The 16223-nt window shown below is 37.8% G+C and overlaps 1 protein-coding gene across 2 annotated transcripts in view; it reads right to left on the reverse strand.

Annotated features, from left to right (window-relative positions):
- LOC122650344 (tRNA ligase 1) overlaps positions 1 to 16223 on the reverse strand; it is a 110037-nt gene that overhangs the window by 15669 nt on the left and 78145 nt on the right. Inside the window, exons 15-23 of one of the 2 annotated variants that reach the window (XM_043843745.1) lie at positions 14652 to 14731; positions 12835 to 12900; positions 12408 to 12697; positions 8632 to 8739; positions 5365 to 5462; positions 5187 to 5247; positions 3873 to 3949; positions 3694 to 3765; positions 3518 to 3593 (exon numbers count right to left, since the gene is read on the reverse strand). In XM_043843745.1, the coding sequence (XP_043699680.1) occupies positions 3518 to 3593; positions 3694 to 3765; positions 3873 to 3949; positions 5187 to 5247; positions 5365 to 5462; positions 8632 to 8739; positions 12408 to 12697; positions 12835 to 12900; positions 14652 to 14731 (928 nt within the window). Of the gene's footprint in view, positions 1 to 3516; positions 3594 to 3693; positions 3766 to 3872; positions 3950 to 5186; positions 5248 to 5364; positions 5463 to 8631; positions 8740 to 12407; positions 12698 to 12834; positions 12901 to 14651; positions 14732 to 16223 lie in introns of both variants that reach the window. The other variant, XM_043843746.1, reaches the window with a different exon arrangement.

Below are 16223 nucleotides of genomic sequence, written 5' to 3' on the forward strand. Positions count from 1 at the left end.
TATCTGGGAAGGGGGCCATCCATTGCTCTCCTTCTTTATCTTTGTCCTCTGTTTTGCATGTCCCTAAGCTAACTTCTAATTTGCTTTCTATCCGAAGTTTGACCTCTGATCTAAATTGTAAAGCTATTTTTTATCCTTCACATTGTGTCTTTCAGGACTTGGGGACAGGGAAAACGATTGGAACTGGTAAAATGCGTGGTGGCCTTTATTTGCTTGACGATGATCTTATCTCTGGTACTGCTGCTGCTAAGTCTGGACAGGCTCTTACTGCTACTTCCGCTGACCGTCATTTATCTGAACTGCATCGTTGGCATCGTCGATTGGGCCATCCACCTTTAGGAACATTAGCTAAGATTTTTCCTATTTTATTTCAGCATTGTAATCCTCACTCTTTATTATGTGAGGCTTGTGTTTTTGCAAAACAAACTCGTTCTGTTTATTCTAGTCCCAATGAAAGATGTTCTAAACCATTTTCTATGATTCATTCTGATGTCTAGGGTCCCTCACGTACATCTTCTATTTCTGGTTTTAAGTGGTTTGTCACCTTTATTGATTGTCACACACGCACCACCTGGGTTTATTTAATGCGACACAAAAGTGAAGTGTTTTCTTGTTTTAAAGTTTTTTATAGCTTGGTTCAAACTCAGTTCCAGGCCACCATTCAAACTCTCCGGAGTGGCAATGGTCGTGAATATTTCGATGGAGCATTTCAGTTATTTCTTGCTACTCAAGGTATTATTCATCAAACTAGTTGCGTTGACACTCCACCCCAAAATGGAGTGGCTGAACGCAAAAATAGACATCTCCTTGATGTGGCTCGCTCTATTATGTTTGAGATGCATGTCCCTTCTCATTTTTGGGGTGAGGCTGTTTTAACGACTGCTTACCTTATCAACAGAATGCCCTCTCGGGTCCTTGACTACAGGTCCCCTCTTGATCTTTTAAAGGGGTCTTCTTCATATATTATTCCGCCCAAGATTTTCGGGTGTGTTTGTTTTGTTAGAAATCACTATGCCCATGGTAAGCTTGATCCTCATGGTCTCCGCTGCATTTTCATTGGTTATTCTCCTACTCAAAAAGGGTATAAGTGTTATCACCCTACCTCTCGTCGTGTTTTTGTTTCCATGGATGTCGTTTTTCATGAGGCGGTGGCTTTCTTTCCCTCCTCAGCACCTCTTCAGGGGGAGTCTACACCTACTCTAGAAGATGTGCCGGTTACTATTCCACCTCCTCTTGATGAACCCATTGATGGTTACCATGTACCTTTAGATGATGATGTCCAGGGGGAGCAGTAGGTACAGCCAGAGAAAGACTTTAATCAGCAGTATTATAGAAAGAAAAAAGGGCAAAGACAGCCCACCACTGCAGTATTACCACACCAAGAGTTCTCCTCTGAACCAGGACCGAATGACACTTCCTCTGGTAATATCTCTGATCCTTTAGATCCTTCTCTTATTATTTCTGATCCATCACTTGACCTACCCATTGCTCTTAGGAAGGGAAAAAGGTCTTGTACGCAACATCTAATTTCACAGGTTGTTTCGTATGAGTCTTTATCCCCCTCATTTCATGTTTTTGTTTCCTCTTTAACCTCTGTTTCTATACCACAGACTTGGCAGGAGGCATTTGCAAATACTAGGTGGAAAGAGGCCATGGTCGAAGAAATGCAAGCTCTTAAGAAGAGTGGTACATGGGATCTTGTCACACTTCCACCACAGAAGAAGACTATTAGCTGCAAGTGGGTATTTGTAATTATACAGAAAGCTGATGGAACTGTTGACCGTTTTAAAGCAAGGCTGGTTGCTCGCGGATTCACTCAGACATATGGGATAGATTATTTGGAAACTTTTGCATCGGTTGCCAAAATGAATACTATCAGGGTAATTCTCTCTTGTGCTGAGAACTTAGGATGGAGTCTACAGCAACTTGATGTTAAAAATGCCTTCCTCCATTTGTATGGCCTGAAACAATCACCACGTATATGGTTTGGTTGCTTTCAGACGGCAATGTTGACATTTGGTTATAAACAAAGCAACGCAGACCACACCTTATTCATCAAGAAATCAGACAGCATTATAACTCTCCTCATAGTATATGTTGATGATATAGTTGTAACTGGAAATAACCCAGCTGAAAATTTCAAGTTGAAGACATATTTGGCCAAGGAATTTGAGATCAAGGATCTAGGCATACTTCGCTACTTTCTAGGGATTGAAGTGGCTCATTCTTCTCAAGGGCTATTCTTATCTCAACCCAAATATACTCTAGATCTTCTGTCTGAAACTGGCATGTTAGGTTGTTCTCCTGTTGATACGCCTATTGAGGCAAATGCTCGTTTCCGAGACACTGATGGTGAACTAGTAGACAAAGGGAGATATCAGAGGTTAGTCGGGCGACTCATTTATTTATCTCACACTCGGCCTGACATTGCCTATGCTGTGAGTCTTATCAGTCAATTTATGCATGATCCTCGGTCTAATCATATGGAAGCAGTACTCAGGATTTTACAATACTTGAAGTCAGCACCTGGTAAAGGTGTGTTATTATCCGGTCATAATCATTTACAGATTGAGGCTTACACTGATTCAGGTTGGGCTGGTTCCCCTGATCGAAAATCCACCACAGGTTACTGTACATTTGTGGGTGGAAATTGTGTTACATGGCGCAGCAAGAAGCAAACAGTAGTGGCCCGTTCAAGTGCAGAGGCTGAATTTAGAGCTATGGCTCTCGGTATTTGTGAACTATTGTGGCTCAAAACCTTGTTACAAGATTTGAGCATTCCTATTACTCTACCTCTGCGACTCTACTGTGACAGCAAATCAGCAATAAGTATTGCCCATAATCCAGTGCAGCATGATAGGAGGAAACATATTGAAATTGACCGTCATTTTATCAAGGAGAATTTGGACAATGGGACTATTTGCGTTCCTTATGAGCAATCTGGAGACCAATTGGCTGATGTGTTCACAAAAGGATTAAGTGGAAAAGTTTTTCAACCTCTAGTGCAAGTTGGGCATGACAGATATTTATGCACCAACTTGAGGGGGAGTGTTGGAATATGGGCTTTCCGTGAGACATGGGTCGACCCATGATATATGGTCGACCCATGAGGTTGTTTTTCTATTTAGTTGTTTATTCCTATTCCTAGCTATACTATGTTGCCTAGTCAGCTAGTTAGAGTTAGAGTTCTAATTGTAATTGGTTTCTTATGGATTTACTATTATAAATAAATCGTGGAGGCCTCATTGCTCTACACAAGCCATTATTATCATTATTTCTTCATATACAGATAGGGAGAAAGAAGACGCCTGAATTACTCCAACATAATATTCTTACCATCAACGTGTAACTATGTATGTGTTCTGTGTTTTTTGGTTCCCTCACCTATGGAGACATTATTTCTTTTCTTCCAGTCTAATAAGGGAAGGGGCTAGGTCACTGCAGAGATATGAAGCATGGAAACATGTAGTCTATGAACAGCTTAAGTGTCTGGACAGAAAATATTAGTATACTAACATATCAGTCTTGAGCAATGGCATCTTGACAAGTGCGCCAAAACGTTCATTCAATTCACTCTCAAATTCTCGACGATCCTGGAAAGTTTTGGCAGAGAGAGAAGCAAATGGATTAGAGGAAGTTATGCATGCACAAGTGTGTATATATACATATAAATTGCAACACAATGTATCATGCCTTGCCCTCGTAAAGGTTGTAGAACATTAACAGGACATAGCCAGCATTTGGAGATGCTTTGTCCAGGTTTCCCTTTAAAATTGGACACCAGGAAAAACAAAATTATTAGAAATTAGATCAATCATATTTGATGGTTGACTAAATTTGCAACACAACTAAGGCAAATGAACTGCCAATACCGGGTGATTGACTCTCTGCAGTACACGGAACATAAAAACTGCTAATGCATCAAGAGAAAATGGATTTGAATGAGTGCCTGCACATTAAAGAGATATTATGAAGGATCAGCACTATAATGTATGTGACTCAATGGAAAAAAGGAACAAAACTGGCATCCACACTACATGAGACAAGCAGGTATTGGGAGCTAGTAAGAATAAAAAGCAGAATTCTCTCTCTCATGCTACAACAGGTAAAAGGGACAGAATGGTAAGTAATTTTTATCGGTATTCATGGATCAGACTGACCCACTGGGCACTGAGCTGCCACCCACTCTCCGACCCACTCTGGGCAAAGCTTCAGCCACTTGTTTAAAGAAGTCCAATCAAAATAAGAAGCTTCAAATGAAGCATCCCACCCCACAGGTCTTGGGAATCAATACATTAGTATGCATGGAAAATTTTCATTTTAGCGCCTTAATGATGACACAGGTTTGGGAATCAATTTCAAAATATTCAGTTCTAGGTTGACAAGTGATGGTACTGCACCATCAAACACCATCGCCACCACCACCACCACCACCAGTGCCATTATTACCTACTCCCAACTACCTGACTCTGTAAAACTGATCCCGCTCCTTTTTCTGCTAAGTCCTATGTTTCCAAATCCATTTTCAATACCAAAACCCACATTAGTTTCAGCCTCCCTCTCACTCGTAAGAGATTCCCTATACCAAACTAATCCCGACACATGCCGTTGTTGGTCTAGAACATATAACTGCCATTCATCTTCTCATAATCACCATTATTTGCATACTCTCTAATATGATCATCTCAAACAAACTTTGTTTAGTCTTGCAGTTCATCCGTTTCAACATCATGCAAAATTCTTTAGCTGAACATTTTTATTTTTCCTTGTGGTTTAACATTTTTTCATGTGAAGTTACGCATATTTGATAAAACCTCACATAGGAAATAATATACAGATCACATGAAATAATAATCTCCCATGCATCATAGTGACAAGGATAATACGGACTCCCCCTACTTTGCAACTTTGGTCAAAACTTGAGTACAGAAACTTCTAAAAGTCTTTAAACGCATTATCTGTTTACAAGGTGTTTCTCCTAAGCAGAGAAGGATGCATATTTCATCTTCAGGTTGGCCATAATATCGAACTCCAAAAGCATCGAGGAGGCAAAATGTCTTTACTTTAAACATAAGACATGTAAGCAAATCTCCACAAGGAATTAACTTAGCTACAAAAATTCATCAATCAAACAGAAACTAAAATGCAGAAAAGGAAGTAGATATCCACAGGCACATGGTGGTCACCTTCAGAATCAGGAACAACCGGAACAGCAGAGGCCCTTGTGCTGCGGCACATGTCCTCAATCTGCAGTATTGGAGGTGTCAGTCAAAACAGAAGTCAAAAAAAAAAGAAAAGATTAATCACCAATTTGGTCCTCATCAAGACAAATATGAGGCAAATAAAGGAGAGGCAAAACATTACCTGCCTCCAGACTTCTTCATTTGGAGCATTTTTGTCAGCAAGGGTTATAGCATATGGTTTTTTCCTACGTTCTTCAGCAACCTTTGGCCAATATCTTCCTGTTAATAGAAATGCATAATTAGTTTTGAACAGAGCTCTCAAACTCTGTAAGGCATGAATAAGCCTGAAAGCATCAAGTGTGAGCCTCAGAAGCATGTCCTTGTTAAAATAACTAAATTATTTAATTACTTTTATATATAAGAAAAAGTAAAAATATAAAAAGGAAACATAGAAAAACAAAAATACAAGCGAATTTGAGAAATTCAAATTAAAGAAAGAAAGAAAATACACAAAATCTTGATTTTATAATTTTTATTATTTTGGATTGATGTATGAAACACATGACCCCTCAATTTTCTATAGGTAAGCCTCATCTCCAGGAGTGCTTCAGGACATCAAGGTGTGAGTCTCACCTGCCTTTAAAAACCACAGGTGTTGAATCTAATCATTAAGTTAAATCAAGACTAAAAAATTCACCTCCAAATAGGGACTTGAGACCTAGCCTGCTAGCCAGGAATTGGGAAACCAAATATTTCATTACCACAGTCCATGCTCAACTCTTATAAATATACTAGGGGAAGGCACATGTAATTCACATTGTTAAACATGGAAGTTTGGCGTGCCCTCCAACTTAAAATGGTTATCCTTTTTCTTTTTCAAATGACACAGTTAGAAACAGGGGCAGTGAAATTTAAATACATTAAGCTTCATTAATTATTTAAATGTTGACACTAACTTCTATAATAGTGTAGACGAAGTATTAGTTCCACCAAATTAACATTAAATCATCATAATTTTCATAGAAACTAACAGATGCAATATTTTAAAATACAGCACAACTAGAACCGTAGGAACTGTTGATACAAGAGCCAAAAACATTATTTTGGTTGGTATTTAGACTGAAAGACAGTCAAATCAAGTGCACCTGGTTCGTTGCTAAACCGTCCGAACTATTAACATAGAGGTTGAAAAATCTGGCTCAAAGTAAACCATGGGAGGAGGGAGAATGTCTAACTTGGAAGAGAAATGGTTGAGAATACTCCTGTGTAGAAGTGTTATTGGTATTGAATGATGCTCTATCTGATTGTTATTCAATTATTAAGTTGGGGCACACTTACATCTAGGCAATTCCCCTATATATAAGACAAGTTCACCAGACCTACAAGCTCTCTTTTTTTTCCCCCTCCATTTCTCATCTTCTTTTTCTTTCACCTTCATAAAACCTAGATTTCAATTTTGAGACAGGAGCTTTCTTTGAAAGATCCAAGTGGTGGAGGACAGGTTGGGAGAAGAGGGGAAGCTGGGAAAAATCAGAGTTGCAGGGGAGAGAGAAGAAATCGCATAAGAAGAAGGGAGGGGGGGGGCGGAGAAGAAGAAGATGGTCATACAACCATTGCTAATCCATTGTACCTCACCGGTAGCAACAAACAAACTCAAAATTCTATTCATCAAATCTACCATTTACATGTTTACAAACTGGTATTTAAACAAAATTAAAACTCCTAATTGTAATCTAAAACTGAAAATTAAATTCCTAAATCAACTCTACTATTAATTAGCCTATTAAAACTAAAGTATTGAAAGGACTCTACCACTAAGTAGCCCATTTAAAATAAAAGATTACAAGATAAATCCCAACCAATTAAAAACCTAATAAAAAATAAATTAAATATCCTACTGAACCCACAAAAAAACCATGGACCTGGTTCATCTTCACATGGTACCCAAATGGGTTTGGGTTGGTCCAAGGCAGTGCACCTGCATCACCAAGCCATGACTTAATAAGAGATTCAGACAATCATTGATGTCATGAATGTATTGTTGATGTCAGCACCAATAAGGTCAAGGTGGTCCAATCTGGTATTTGAGAATCTGGTAGCTCTTGTGAGTAGAAAAATTTGGAATCTTGAGTGATGACGTTTGGTTAAGGAAAGGGCATGTTTGACTTTTTCTCAAAAGATTTAATTGAGGGTTTTCTGAATCCCATATTCTGCGAAGTTAGTTATTAGCTATTTGGTTTGTTAAACCATAGATCACTGGAAACAAATTAGATATCATGGTGAAATGAACATTAGGAGTCCTTTTTTCTGACCATATTTACTACGCATCACGTCTAACAGCCAAGTATCTACATAAAATAACAATAAGCATATAAGGGAGAAATTTTTTCAATAGGTTTCTTATCACAACTAGCAAGGGTAGAGGAAAAAAATAGGTAATCAACCCAATTGATTCTTGAGTAGGAAAAGCAAAGTGGGTATAGTCGTATGGAACACGAGGCAGTGAGTCTTGATGTGCATCATGATTGGTGAACTGGTTTCTGGCCATATGGAGACATTTAACATGAAAGATGAAACAAATCTTTAGACCACTCTAACTAGAATAAATAAATTGATAAGAAACTATCATCTATTCTTGAGATAACAATCTGGCCAATGACTTTCATTATTATATGAAGCTACATGATTCTCAAATTTAACAATAAGAAATGGAAACTAAAGTAATACAGTTTCTGGATTATTTCTTCGTCTTAATATCATTTTTCCATAAGATTCACAACTAATGAAAATATCTGCCATGTCAAAACTTTGGCATTCATAATTTCTAGAAGAATACCATAAGAAAAGTTACATCTGCTAGTGTCAAAAGTGATAGTTATTACATTATCATCTATACCTTTCTTTTGAGAGTTCTTTCATACCAAAAGGACATGGGGTAGGAAAGACACTGAGAATTCAGTTTGCTTCATATGTTTTAATGTGTTCATGGCCTAATTCCTTTTTTTCCTTGATAGTTACAAGAGTTCTTGCTCTAGCTTCTGTTGTTAATGGCTTGAAAAGCCAATAAACAGATATCTTTGTCTGATTAAGGAATTAGTGATCTGAAAATTTCCAAAAAAAAAAGTAAAAGAAAAGCTCCTCCACTAACACCTAATGTCCATTCCAGTTACATGTCAAGCTAAAGAGCTTCTTGCATCATACTTCTTTCATTGCCTTTTTACTGTATGCTTTCTTCAGGATTATATCAGGAGAACTCAATGGCACATAAACCATTTGTTTCAGATGAAGAGGAGCAAGTGGCACTGACTTACAGAGGCTGCCACCTAACTCGGTTGAAAATATAGAAGATAAACTATGTTACAACCTACTCATAGAGGACAAGAATCCATAGCCCAGTGCTAATGGTTTAGAGAACATTGAATTATGAAAACCTGAAATCAAATCATACCTTTGATAAGATCACCCATAAGACTATTCACAGGCCGGTCATCTCCAAGTCCGTCAGTAGCACTTAGTATTTCCTTGCAAAGTGCGGACTTAGCACAACCAGGTATTCCTGAAGAAAAAAATAAATTCCAAGTTGCATATGAGAATTGATACAATGTGCTAAGCATGGGTTATTTAAAGAGCCAAAATTTTCATGCAAATAAAAGCTAAAAAACAGAGCAAGAAGACAAGTATCAAGGAACATCAGCAATCTTAAAAGAGACAACTTAATGGTACTTGGGAAATTTGTGTATTGTTGTCTTATGGGGGAATACTTATGTAAGTAGGGGTATTATTGATATTATAGTCTAAAAAGTTCAAATATATACTAGCTAAATTGAGATCGATGCCTCATTGCATCACATTCTCCTGAAACCCTTCTCTGCTCTTTTCTTCTTCTTCTTCCTCTTTTCTTCCTTCCTTGCTGTACTTTCTTTACTGTTTTACAACTTATAAGAGCCAGATTCACAAGGCTGGTTTGAGAATCGATTGAAGCACTCCTTCAAGCTTTCTAGCAACTTGTAGAAGGCTTTTTGATCCGTTGGATACATGCAGAGAATTATTAGGATTTGGGTACATTACTGCTGCTTTTATTTTTATCATTTTAAAGTATCTAGGATTAAAACACTTTTAAGGACAGCAAAATTGTTTGAAAGTTAGAGGGTGGGCTTTGGCGCAACAGTAAGGTTGCTCCATTGCGACCTAGTGGTCACAGGTTTGAGTTGGGAAACAGCCTCTCCGTGTAGTGGGGGGTAAGGTTGCGGACATTTTGACCCTCCCCAGACCCCGCAGTGGCAGGAGTCTCATGCGATGGATACGCCTTTTTTTTTTTAAATTGTTTGGAAGTTATTCTGATTTTTACAATTAACAGTAACTGGATTTATAGGCCTTGGTGCTATGTTAGATTTTGTGTTATATGGGCCTTTAGTGGGTTAAAAATTAAAATAAGGTGGCTTTGCCATTTCCAGAGCCTATAAGTGTACTGGGTACTATGTAAGAGTTGAGCCAGCTGTTTCAGCAACAATTACTCTCTGTTTTGTGGCCAAGCAAACAAGCAAATAAAGAGCTGTATTCAAAGCATGAATCTAGGTGGAAAGTAGATTTTTGTTTTCTTTCGATTTATGTTTCTCTGTGTGAACTCATCGATAATCAAAGATGGATCAGTTCAAACATAGGTGAGTTAGCTTCCTGCTCTCTTCCTCTTTTTCCTTCCATAGTTGTCAAGGCATTGCCAAGGCTCCGCCTAGGCTTCCAGGAGGGTTTCCAAGGGCTGGGCTGTCACCCGCCTTATTCTCACTTAACAAGGTGGACGCCTTGGGAAGCCTAGGCGGCACCTAGGACGCCTTGGGACACCTAGGCCCCTGGGCGGTCTATTTTTTTCCCCTCTAAATAATGTTGTTTCTAACAGTTTTATTGATTTGTGTACAAGTTTGTGTATAAGTGAGAAGCATGGGATCATTTAGTGCCCAAAAATAAATAAATATAAATTGATACAGAAATCGAACTTCACTAGTTCACTTTTCTTGTTTACCTACGTTTTTCCCCTTCTCTAAATAATGTTGTTTCTAATATAATGTTGTTGTCGTAATGTTGTAATGATGATGTTAGAAATAGTGGCAAATTAGTGCATAGATTCAATCTGTATTCTGTATTGTTATTCCTGTAATGCTGTAAGCATAATTATATTATTGCTATAATAGATATAATTGATACATAAAAAAAAAAAATACAAGGACGCCTAAGTGCCTTGACAACTATGCTTCCTCCTATTTTTATCATCTGTTTAGTTCAGAGGTCTCTTTCAACCACAAAACAAGCCATCCTTTTTCCTTGGTTTTTCCATCAAAATCTCATCGAATCACACTCACAGCCTGCTCATTCATCCCTAAAACAGCTCCCATCGGAACCGTAGCAGACTAGCTGATTGGATGTCATTTTTCGATCATTTGTTGGTTTTTATTTTTTATTTTTTAAAGCACCACCAGATAACCCACAATCAGCTTTTCTTTCCTAGATTTTAACCACAAACCACAATCTCTAAACACTTACATTTGCCTGATTTCAACCCTAATCCAGCTATTAGAAACCTTACGGAGAAACATCTCCACCCTAGCCTATTGCCATGTTTTCCCATGTTTTCTATTTTCTATTAGAAACTTAGCATACAACAAATCATGTCAGCCAATAAACCTACCATTACACTATTCAAACCATTATCATAAACGCTAGCCACTTTAAACATCTCTCAACAATCCACCAAATTCCTAACCTGCTTTCATCACAAATAACTTTCACATGTCACTTGTCCTTTTCTATACCTAAATGGCAACTATTCTGTCTCCTTTTAGGGATTCATTTTACCCTTCCTGGATATCATGGTTATGAGTTATGACAACCTTAATCCTAGGGTTCACAAGCATAAAAAAAGGAGCAGTTTCCCTTAAAACTGTAGCTTCTCATCTTACTAGCAAGGAGACTAGGATTTGATACTTTTTTTTTTTGGGGGGGGGGGGGGAGAAGAGGTGGGCAATCTCTCTGGTGAGAAGCTATTTCCTTTTCTTTTTGTTGGCTGAAAATGTACACCTATAATCTCATCTACTGCCTCTTCTTCTTCTTGTTTGTCATTAATCAATTTTCATTATCAAACAAAATGATACTATTCAAAAAAATTAAGACCAATAGACTTAATCTAATTTTAAATATTTTTCACTACCTCGCATGATCAGAAATTTGCATTTCAAATAAGAGGATAGATGGATTGTCATTTGTTTGTGCTGCTGCCCAAGTATGTCATGATTTATTTGTACAGCTCCTGGACATTTATATTGCCTGCATACTTTTGGAGCTCACTGCCCCTTTCTTCTTCTTAACCCTCTACTGAAGTCAACTTTTCAAAAGTTTAATGGCTAATCTCAACCATAAGTTTAAAATAGCTTAAAAAGCCGCCCACCGAAATGTTCCTTTCTTGAAATATACATATTAAACCTATTAATACTTAAATACCCTTAAATCAAGTCACCGGCTTCCCAAATATAAAATCAGGTATCAACAGTTGTTTTGAGCCAAAAATGATATAACCTTGCAAAACCTCCAGAGGTAATAACGGTATATAGTCAGAGGAGCTTTGTAAAACACATAATGACATCCATTGCTTCTTTATTTTCAGCCTCTCACCAAAAATATCTACCTAGTAAAGCTATGGATTGTTAGTTTGACATTTAGGATGAATTGCATCAAGATCAAAGCCCAGGGAAGACTTTTTCAGTACGAGAAAAAAGTTACAAATGCTCTCTAATTGGACAGGAAGTGCCAAAACTCATATCCAAGATGTATCAGGCCACTCAAAAAACTGGCAGAACAGAAAGTTTTACAGCAATATGACATTAATTATACCAAAGCATCGAGATTTAAGCAGATTATTCATTTGTTCATTTCAATTCACATACAGATCATGAATGTTTGGAATCCATATTATGCAAGGAGACATTGCTTTTGCTAATTCGAATTGAAGGGTGATATCAAATCGGTCTATTTTTGGCGTCATATACATAGTTAGCGCATTCGTCATAGTTAGCAGCTTCGTATCAAGGTCATCATTGTAGAAGCTAAGGCCACATTCTAAGTAATGAGTAGTTATAGAAACAATGCTACAGCTAAACAGCCATGTAATAGTAAGAACTAAGAACCCCATCAAAGATAACATTCAATCCAGTTTAAGGCTGTATTCAATAAATTTACCTGGAAAGAACACAATCAAACCCTCAGCTTTTGGAACAGTGTCCTTAACAGTTGGACTAGGGCTTGAAGGTGCAATGTCCCGCTCCACCTCAAGATCACCCTCTTCATCCCTGTCTCCTTCGACAATAGCCAAGAAATCTTCAGCCCTGACAAGATTTCCGGCTGCTCCTATCAAAGCCTGATTCTCTGGACTGCGCTTTGCAAATTGCTCGAGAAATGGCTCAGCTTCACTGAGGTATATGGATGATGACAATTGATTGTTTCCATACTTCCTCCGTATATACACAGCCCTATATAGTAGAAGAAACAACTAAATTCAAATACTACTGAAACAAATTTGTCAAAGAAAGTAAAAGGGTTACCAAAGAAGGTAAGAAACAAAACAAAGAGCAACACAAAAGCATGTAAACAGAAAAAACAAAAGTACCATTCATCAAGCATCTTGCTGAGTTCCCTCTGCTTCCCAGCTGAAGTGCCCCATATTTTCATTTGCCTGGAATATTAAGACAGACATTATATGCGCACCAGTTATAGCATTAGACAGAACTGAGTTATAGACAAGATCAAGGGAGAAGTATAGCAATTAGAGCACTAAAACTGCAAGATTACGGCACATCGAATACCCAACACATCTTAATCTACAAGGAGTAGCTGGCATGACTGAAGGATCAACTGTTCCATGCCAAACCTATTTTCGCACCTTGAAGCATGGAACAAGGTCTCACCAAGATCTTGGAAATATCTCAGTTTGTGCATTAGACTAGATCAGAGGCGAATTGGAAGAAATACACTGTCTCGGCCGAGATCTTGGTCTCGTTCTCGGTCATCTTGGTGGGAAACCTTGGTATACAGAGTACATACACTTATTTATGCCAGAAACCAGGACGGATACTTATTTATGCCAAAAACCAGGACAAACACTTATTTATGCCTAATATTATTTAAGTAAATGTTTCATTTACTTTAGATATTATTCATAAATAAGCAAATACCCCCTATTTGAATCCAATAAAAAGTTAAAAAAAAATCAAATTTCGAAAGGATAAAAAGTCAAACCCCCCTAGTTCAAGAACAAAAACTAGATTTTCGGCGGTAGGTGCAATTTTCAACTTTTTAATGCTGGGGTTTTTCTCAAATCTATAAATTCCATAAATCTTAATATGGTAAAACATTGCTAAAAACCAAAAGTGTTGTAAAATATTCATTTGTTTTGATGTCTAAAAAAAATATTTTCATTCAGAGCGATTTTGACAGCATTCGCGCACACTAAATAAGGTTTGACTAACCCAACTCCTTCAATATAAATGAGATTTAAGCAATTTTGGTCAAAACTTATTTGGTGTGCGCGAATGCTGTCAAAATCGCTCTGAATGGAAAAATATTTTTTAGACGTCAAAACAAATGAATATTTTACCGCACTTTTGTTTTTTAGCAATGTTTTACCATATTAAGATTTATGGAATTTTTAGATTTGAGAAAAACCCCAACATTTAAAAGTTGAAAATTGAATCTACCGCAGAAAATCCATTTTTCGTTCTTGAACTAGGGGTTGACTTTTTATCCTTTTGGAATTTGATTTTTTAAATATTTTATTAGATTCAAATAGGGGGTATTTGCTTATTTATGAATAATATCTTAAGTAAATGAAATAACAAATATAAAACATTTACTTAAATTATATTAGGCATAAATAAATGTCTGTCTTGGTTTCCCACTAAGTCAAACTCCTATTTGGACTTTGATTTTTCAAAATCTAATAGTGTTATTGTGTTTAAATGGCCCAAAATAGGCTCTATACCAAGTTCCATGACCAAACTAGGTAAAAAACCCACCGAAACCATGGAACAAGTTCAAAAAAAAAAGTGCACCAACTCGGTTTTTTGCCTGACCGAATTGAGGTCCGAAACCGAGACCTCGAACAATGCCCAGAGGATCACAATGAATTAAAAAGAAAGTCTCCACATTTTTTACACAAATACAAACACATAAAAGGGCGTACCCAATGCACGAGGCTCCCGCCACTGCAAGGTCTGGGGAGGGTCATAATGTACGCAGCCTTACCCCTGCTTTCACAAAGAGGCTGATACCATACTCAAACCTGTGCCCACTTGGTCACAATGGAGCAACCTTTACCGTTGCACCAAGGCCTGCCCTCACACAAATACTAACACCTAAAAAACCTCATCGTACACTTTCTATCAGTTGATATAATACAACATACTAACAATAGTTGCTTGCACTCACCTTAAATAATACGCTTTGTAAGCTGCGGGACCTTCTTTAAAAAGAATTGACAAGCCATTGCGAATCAAAAAAGTTCGTAACTGTTCATTGTAGACAGCAAAAGTCAATCACCAAAAATTGAAACTTGTTGTCAAAACAAGTATGCCATTAAGCAGCAGCATATTTCAATCCACATACAGGAGAGCAAAAGAAGGGTTATACTCATTTTGAAGTATCAACCAAGTAAAAGCAGATACAATTACTTTCTTTTAAATGTCCAGCACATATGGCATGATTTTGGCTGTAAGCACTAGATAAAAGGAAAATACAATCCTAAACATAGTTGTCAAGGTGTCGCCTAGGCGTCCAAGCACCTTCTTGGGCCCAAGGCGACAGAATACCTTGTTTGATGCAAGAAAGGAGACTGCCTTCAATGCCTTGGCATCACCTATGCACCCCTCCAACACCTTGGGTTGCCTAGTTGCCTTAGAAACTATGGTCCTAAAGAAAGAAATATTAACAGGCAAACAGTTAACAAATCTCTTTAAAAACACAACCACAATCAGTAGGGTCTGGAACAAATATTAGGAACCAAAAAATAAATTCAGTCAGATTTAGGCACAAATGTTGACCACCGATACTGCAAGTGATGGAGAATAAAGCGGTGGCTTTCTTGGACACCTTGTGTACAAGGTATTCCTCAAGCTGCACCGTTGGGTGCTTAACTTGTGGAAAACCTAAGTAGGTCAAATCAGGCTGATCTAAGCTTGGGTGAACTGATTTCTGATAGTTTCCTTGGGATTGTTAGGCTTCAAACAGGAGGGAGCAGGTAAAGCATCTTCGATATACCGAAAGCCTTTAAAAAGGCTCTAATGAGGCCAGTTCATGACTGGTGTATGAATGTTCTGTGGTGAATTCCCACTGATGAGACATTTAATCAAAAACCGCTCCCCTTGCCTGGTAATCTGGGTTTTTCCACCTTCCTCCTTCGATTTTTTCAGCAGCAACAAATGGGTTTCCGCATTTACATCAGGTTCTAACAGATATACAAGAACATAAACTTCAGGAAACAATTATAATTACTGATACTTGCATTTCTTGTTATAGTTTTCTTAAATATAAAAAATTAGCAAGCCGGGCCAGAAACCATTTATTTCAAACTAGAACAAACTTTTAAAGCATTAAATACGCAGTTTAAGATTTAGCCAACACAGATTCTGTATTATTTATCTCAAAATGGCATCATAGGTTTCCCCACAGGTTTAGCCATTGACCTGCATCAGTCAGGCTTGGTAAAAGCACAGGTATTTCTTGTAACCACAAATAAGGTATATGGTCAACACGGAGTGGAATGCTGAAACTATTCTGCCACATTTTTGCTTTGTCAAAATGCCAGGCTTGTCAGATAGAAACCACATGCAACAATGCATCGGTAACTAGCCAAACTCCATTCATACAAGCTTCTACGACTCCTTAGTCCTTACTACATAGACAGATAAAGTACATCAGGTTCATGGGGGCAGGAGGGAAGGTATAAAGCCCCCCTTTGTGCCTACAGATCAGTACTGGAGAGTTCAGGTTCCATGCTGGAGA

Source organism: Telopea speciosissima, chromosome 2, assembly GCF_018873765.1.
Source record: "Telopea speciosissima isolate NSW1024214 ecotype Mountain lineage chromosome 2, Tspe_v1, whole genome shotgun sequence".
Classification (NCBI taxonomy): domain Eukaryota; kingdom Viridiplantae; phylum Streptophyta; class Magnoliopsida; order Proteales; family Proteaceae; genus Telopea; species Telopea speciosissima.